This window comes from Gracilinanus agilis, chromosome 2, assembly GCF_016433145.1.
Source record: "Gracilinanus agilis isolate LMUSP501 chromosome 2, AgileGrace, whole genome shotgun sequence".
In the NCBI taxonomy this organism is placed as follows: domain Eukaryota; kingdom Metazoa; phylum Chordata; class Mammalia; order Didelphimorphia; family Didelphidae; genus Gracilinanus; species Gracilinanus agilis.
Window position 1 is genome coordinate 651,861,485 of NC_058131.1, and position 7,303 is coordinate 651,868,787.

Consider the following 7,303-nt stretch of genomic DNA (forward strand, 5'->3'; position numbering starts at 1 on the left):
TTCTTTCTTTCTTTCTTTTTTTCTCTTCCTTCCTCCCTCCCTCCCTCCCTTCCTTCCTTCCTCCCTCCCTCTCTTCCTTCCTCCCTCCCTCCCTCTCTTCCTTAGCTCCTTCTTTCCTTCCTTCCTTCCTTCCTTCCTTCCTTCCTTCCTTCCTTCCTTCCTTCCTTCCTTCCTTCCTTCCTTCTTTCTTCTGTCTTAGACTAGGCACTAAGTATAGGTTATAAGACGGAAGAGTGGTAAAGGTTAGGCTTGAGGTTAAGTGACTTACCCAGGGTCACACAGCTAGGACGTGTCCACCAAAGCCACCTAGCTGTCCCTTTCCTTCTTGAAGGAAAGCAGACCACAGCCATCTAAGGCTAAATATGAAGGTCTAGAAGTTAGAGTTTAGATTCATAACTGGAAGGCACTATACGAGTCATCTGGTCCAACTCCCTTTTCTTACAGATAATGAAACTGAGACTCTAATGACTTACCCAAATTCACTTGGGTAACTAAGTAGAAGACATGATTTGAATCCAAATCTTCTGACTCTAGAACATAGGATTCTTTCCATGGTACCTTGCTGCTTCCTCAATGCGACAGACTGAAAATAGAAAACATAAAAAGTAAATAAACATTTCTCCAATGGTCCAAGAACTTATTGTTGGTGTATACAAAACTCTACCCAAGCCAAGGTCACAAACTTCCAGAAAAGGGACTAGAACTTCNTTCCTTCCTTCCTTCCTTCCTTCCTTCCTTCCTTCCTTCCTTCCTTCTTTCTTCTGTCCCTCCCTCCCTCTCCCTTTCCCCCTCCCTCCTTCCTTCCTTCTTTACTTCCTCTCCCTCCCTCCTTCCCTTATTTCCTTCTCTCCCTCCCACTCTTATTTCCTTCCCTTTACCTTCTGCCTTAGAATCAATGCTAAATATTCCTTCTAAGGCAGAAGAACAATAAGGATTAGACAAATGGGGTACTTAACCTTAACTTGTTTAGTTTCACATAGCCAATAAGTGTCTGAGGCTGGATTTGAACCTAGGCCTTGGTTCCGTATCTACTGAACCACTTAGCTGACTCTGGAACCTTAACCCCCAAGCCTAATTCCATATGTATTAAAAGTTATTTTGCAGGTTTCTGGTAAAACTAAGGGCTTCTTTGCTGGACCTACAGTGTATGACTGTATGCCGATCATGACTTCCCCTCTCCTAAAAGATCTAGGAGGATCTGCCGATTTGCACAGGTCCATGCCAGGGTCTGTGAGTCATTATAGGGCCATAGATTCAGAGCGGGAAGAGACCTTAGAGGTTAGCTGGCTCAACTCATCCATTTGACAAATGAAGAAACTGAATTTCAGAGAGGTTTAAATGACTAAGTAATAAGTGTGTAGACCTACTTTGTTCTGTCTTCTTACCCCTCATATAGTACTTGGAATTAATAAATGCTTGTTGAACTGAGTTGAATAAACAAGAGAAATAAAAGACCAGAGCCACAGCTATAAGGGAGCTTCCATTCCAGCTGGGGAGTCAAGACCTCTGCGCCTCTCAGAAATGTTTAGAGAGAAATAGAAGTTGACTTTATATCATCAGGGACTAAGTTGTGGGGTTCTAACCCTTTGGGCTAACCGGTGGGAGGGTAGAGAATAGCGAGGTCACCATGGGTTGCATCTATTATGGAATCCTTTGTAAAACTGGATCTTGAAAGATGGGGGCCATGTTTGAAGAAAATGGGTCCAGAATGGGTTGAGAAATAGACCCTTGTCATTAGTAACCAAAAAAGAAATCTTTGAGATTCAAATGGAAGGCACAGCAAAAGCAGTCCCACAATATGATGAGACTGACTGTTCTGTTTCGTGGATCTCAGTGTGTTTCTTTCCCTTAGGTTACTATATGCCGTCTCCTTCAACCCCTTTCCCTCTGTCTGGTTTCCAAAGGCCTGCCTCTGGAGGCCCCATCTGGCAGCTCTCCTAACCCTGGGGCTTACCAGATGCATGTCTAGGGGAGGGAAGTAGCCTGGTGTGGGTCTAAGGCCATTGCTGGGAACTCTATTACCATGGTCATTGGGGCAGGGACTTATCCCTCTTCTGCAACTGGTATTTAAACCAACATTGGCCATTAATGATGGTTTCTTGAAGGTACCAGCTTCCGACGGATGATTCCTGAAGAGGGGGCAGCTTCCCAGGCACCCAAGGATGTGAAGCGTCTGATATTTTGCACAGGAAAGGTATACTATGATCTTATAAAGGAACGGAAAAACCAGGATCTGGACAAACAAGTAGCTATTACTCGGGTAGAACAGGTAAGCAGTACTTGGCTAATCCTTCTATTAACAAGGGTCTTAGAGCTCTCTTGTGTGGCTTTTTAGTGTTTGGACTACATAAAGGCAGCTAGCCCACTCCTTCCTTCCCCTCTGCATCCAAAATACACCCAAACATTGTCATACTGCCACTAAGCAGCCTAGAGAAAATAGGAAGAGTCCTAAATTGGGAAACTTGGGTTTTTAGTTTTCGTTTTTTAAACCTTTACCTTCTGTCTTAAAATCAATACTATGTATTGGTTCCAAGACAGAAGAGCATATGGTCTAGGCCAGTGATGGGCAAACTTTTTAAAGAGGGGGCCAAAGGAAAGGAAATGCTCATCTGTCAGTCCGTTTCTAAGGCAACTCTTTCAAAGTTTCATTGTATTGTATCCTACTCATTGTATTCGTCAGATTAGGAATAATGTCTCGCAGCAGCCAGATAGAACATTTCAGGGAGCTGCATCTGGCCCACAGGCTGTAGTTTGCCTTTCACTGGTCTAGGCAATGGAGGTTAAGTGATTTGTCCAGGGACACACATCTGAGAAGTATCTGAATCAAATTTGAATTCAGGACGTCCCAGCTCTAGACCTGGTTCCCAATCCACTGAACCCAACTACCATTGGGAAACCTGGGTTCTTATATTAGCTTTGCCACTGAATTCCTGTGTGTTCTTAGGTAACTCATATCCCCTCTGTGCATCTCCGTATCCTTAGCTGTAAAATGAGGAAGGTTGGGTTAGATTAAAATAATAGCTAGTTATTTATGAAGCACTTTAAAGTTTGCAAAGTGCTTTATAAATATTATCTTATTTGATCCTCACAACCACCCTGGGAGGGAAGTGCTATCATTCGTCCTGTTTTATCATTCCTCCTTAAGTGACTTGCCCAGGGTCACACAGTTAGTGAGTGACTGAGACCAGATTTAAACTCAGGTCATCTTGACTGAAAGCCCATCCATTGTGTCACCTGGCTGCTAAGACTGGTCACCATGAATATACCCCTTGGGCCAGTAAGAATCTCCGAGTTGTGAATGGGAGATGTTTAGGCCACATAGAATGGTAGTAAGAGAAGGACAGCTGATGGTGGTTTGCTGGTAACTTTGACTTTTTACTGGTAATAAGAAGTTTTTTGTTTTTTTCCTTTTACCCTTCTTTCATCTTTGGCCATTGTGCCCTTCTCCCACAGATCTCTCCCTTCCCCTTCGACCTCATAAAGCAGGAAGTTGAGAAATACCCAGAAGCGGAACTCATCTGGTGTCAAGAAGAGCATAAGAACATGGGCTACTATGACTATATCAGTCCTCGGTTTCTCACAGTCAGCCAGGCTCGGCCCATATGGTATGGTGCTTCTTGCAACAGAGCAGTAAGGGTGATGGCCGGGCAGCGGGCTGGATTTGACTGGACACCCGCCTTTGTGGTTTCCACACATGCTGGCAGTTCACTTGGAAGTTGAGAGAGATACACACTGACCTTTTATAATCAAGGACTAAGTCATGGGGAGTCTGATCCTTGGTGCTAGAGGGAGGCACAGAATGCAGAGGTCGCTGGGGGCAGGGAATCCTGTGTAAAACTTGATCTTGAAGGAGGGGGGCCCCATGGGAAGAATAGAAGCTGGAAACATCAGTGGGTTGGAAGTACAGTAGACCAGAGATTCAGGAGACTTCATGGCTTTGCGGGTGATCCAAGTAGAGGAGGGATGGTTAACATATTGGATAATGGAGTCAGAATCCATAAAAAAGATTGTGACAGGCCACAACATAGGGCTGAACCTCATAAGATGAAATTCCTTAGGGATAAAAGTAAAATCTGCTCGAGTTCAAGAGATGGACTTCACAAATATAAGGTTGGGGACATATATGGGCAGGCAGCAGCCCTTCTGATAAAGATCTGGAGTTTTTAGTGACTACAAGTTCAGTCTGACAGCCAAAAAAAGGGAATTGATCTTCAGGCCCAGTGAGAGTGGTGTAGTGTTCATTCCTTTATTCCCATAAAGAGGTGATGGACGGTCCCAACACACTCTTGGTGAGACCCTATCTGCTCTGTTATGTTCAGGTCTGACACCCTAGTGTAGAAAGGATACTGATAATCAGATTTTTCTGGACTCCATTTCCTTTGAAGGCTGCTTTCACTAGACTTCTCTCCCCACGAAATTGCTTGGGGGTAATTACTGGTTTCTTGTCCTCCAGGTATGTTGGCCGAGACCCAGCTGCTGCTCCTGCTACGGGAAACAAGAATGCTCACCTGGTATCATTGAAAAAATTCCTAGACACAGCCTTCAACCTGGAGGCCTTTGATGGGAAGACATTTTAGAGCTGAAGGACAGGATTGCTCTCTCTCTCCTCTGGGATGACCGAGTGATGATGAGATAGAGCACGTTCCCAAGATGAGACCATCCCAAGGAAACTGGAAATGGGTGGTGGGCCAGCCTGTGGGTTTGGTTTTTCCTTTTTCAGTCGAGACCCTCAGGAAGGCAGAGAGACCCGGACAGGTGCAGGCAGAAAAGGACCTTGGGCAGGGGTTTCATTCAGGGGCTAACAGTACACCTTTGTGTCTCCCCACCTCCTACCTGCAGGTTTAACTCTCTCTTCTTGGGTTCTCTTCTTGCCTCCTCAGTTAGAATCTTATCTATTACTGAAGCCAATGGAAATGACTGGTTGGTTTAGACCAGCCTGCCTGCCTCTTGCCCTTTCTTTGCAGCCTAATGTGATTAAATGAATAAGCAGTAGATTAAAAGAAAACATTTTGTGTTCTTCTAAATGGCAATTTCAGCAATAACACCTGGGTGAAGCAAAGTTATGTTGGAGCAATTGGGTTTTTTTGTGCCCTGTTTTACGGGGCCACATAATATGAAGTCTGTCTACCCCTGTGATCAGTGTGCCCAGGATTTAGTGTGTACCAAAGTAGAAAACAATCCATGTAGAAATAAACAGTGGTAAAGCAGATTTCCCCCTTGTCATTCTTTTTCTGGGTGAGGAACAGGGAAGGTGGAGAGAGAGGAAGAGATGGAGAAAAAGGGGGAGAAAGAGTCAGCGTCTGTGGCATCTTTCACTGCTGGGCATATAGTAGGTGTTTTATGTTTATTGGGTAGAGGAAGAATACAAACAAGAAACTGTCAGCACATTTTTCAAAAGGACAAAATGCACGCTCTGAGCTTTGAGTGTACTCCCTCTGAGAGCCAAGGTTTGTGAGATGTTTTAAAACCTATTGGCATCTTTTTTTCTTGCCTTCTGTTGGTTTTACTCGTTAGTAGGTGGCTGGGACAGTTACAGAAAGAGATTGTGGTGCTCTTTAAAAACGGTTTTAGAAATCAAAGAGAAAATAAAACCAGGCTGCAGTTAGGAATTTTAAATCCTTTAAGTCTCAAAAATTGCTACACTTGAGCACTTCTGAATGATATGAAAGAATGTTTCTCTTTGTTGTAAGTTACTTACCATTCTGGAAATCAAATCTTCTAAAATTATTTTTGCTAATGCGCTATATATTTGACCTTTACATTTGAGAGGTTTCCAGATCTATGATTTTATTTGTACAAGGGAACTGCCAGTTTAAAAATCCCTCCCACTCTTTGTAACTTTACAGTTTTAGAGAATTGCTTGGGGCACTGAAAGATGATTCAAATCAAAATCATGACTTAGATGTCTGTGTCAGAAGCAGGTTTTGAACCCAAGGCTTCCTGACTCTTTAGTCTAGTGTTCTAGCCCTTTATACTCTATACCAGATAAAGAGGGGGCCAAAAGAAAGGAAATGCTCATCTGACAGTCTGTTTCTAAGGTAACTCTTTTTGAAGTTTCATTGTATCGTATCCTACTCATTGTATTTGTCAGATTAGGAATAATGTCCTGCTGTCTCATAGAACATTTCAGGGGGCAGTATCTGGGCCACATCATAGTTTGCCCATCACTGCTCTATACCATAGGACAAGGGGATACAGTGGATAGAACACTGAGTCTGGAATCAGGATGACTTGTGTTCAAATCCCACCTTAGGATACTTACTAGTTGTGTCCCTGAGCAAGTCACAATCTCTGTCCCAGTTTCCTCATCTATATAAAGTGGGAGTAATAAAAGCACCTACCTCCCAGTGTTATTGTGAGAATCAAATGAGATAATATTTATTATTTTTTAAATCTTAAAATTTTAAAAATTTAATTGTCATGCAAAACACACTTCCATATTGGTCATTGTTGTAAGAGCAAACTCATACATAACCAAAACCCCAAAATAAAATCACAAATACACTGATGTGAAAGATGACTCCAACAATGCTTTCTTTGGAAGATAATATTTATAAAGTGCTTAGCAGAGTGCCTGGCACATAATAGAAGCCAAATAAAAGTTGTATTACTACAATTATGAAAAAAAGGACCACCTATGGTGGTCACTCAGTTCGAATCCTACCTCTGACACTTATTACCTTTATGGCCTTGGGCAAGTCACAACCTCCCTGAGCCTCAGTTTCCTAATCTGTAAGATGATGAGGTTGGCCTAGATAGCCCCTGAGGTCTCTAGATCAGATCGACTCCTTAGGAGCATGGCAGAGCTTGTCATTTAAAGCTGGAAGGGGCCTTTAGCCCAACTCTCTCAATCTTACAGATTAGGGAATTTAAGGCTCAGCAAGGTAATGACTCCAAACATCATACTATTTGTCAGTGTATTCACTACTGCTTCCTAATGCTTCAAAAACACTGAGCCCAAGTTCTCCAAGGCAATGATCAATTAGGAACCCTGAATCTATTTAGAGTCAAGTGTTAGCACGTTCCTTTCTAAGTAGATTTCCTGATGGTTGCATTTGCTGGGCTTTAAAGCCATTGCCACTAAATAGGAATTCATAATTAGCAATAGAGCATTACTCTGTGTCCCACTCAGGAGAAGTGTTTGCTTCATTAGTGGCACTACCAGCTGGTAGCTGGCTCTTTGAAATCAAAGCAAGCCCAGTTGTTTGCCATGAGTGACAGGGCAACTTGGGTAAGCTGCTGGCATGCCCTCTGACTTGATTTAAGTTGAGAATTGGCATTCCTGGAACACCTTGAATTGTAT

General features: G+C 43.0%; 1 protein-coding gene across 3 annotated transcripts in view; it reads left to right on the top strand.

The window, feature by feature from the left end:
- Positions 1 to 5,207, top strand: part of OGDHL (oxoglutarate dehydrogenase L) — a 49,759-nt gene extending 44,552 nt beyond the window's left edge. For all 3 annotated transcript variants that reach the window (XM_044662696.1, XM_044662699.1, XM_044662698.1), the window contains 3 exons: positions 2,106 to 2,269; positions 3,454 to 3,605; positions 4,454 to 5,207. In XM_044662696.1, coding sequence (XP_044518631.1) covers positions 2,106 to 2,269; positions 3,454 to 3,605; positions 4,454 to 4,577 — 440 coding nt within the window. In that variant the 3' untranslated portion in view covers positions 4,578 to 5,207. The remainder of the gene's footprint in view (positions 1 to 2,105; positions 2,270 to 3,453; positions 3,606 to 4,453) is intronic.
- Positions 5,208 to 7,303: the final 2,096 nt, after the last annotated feature.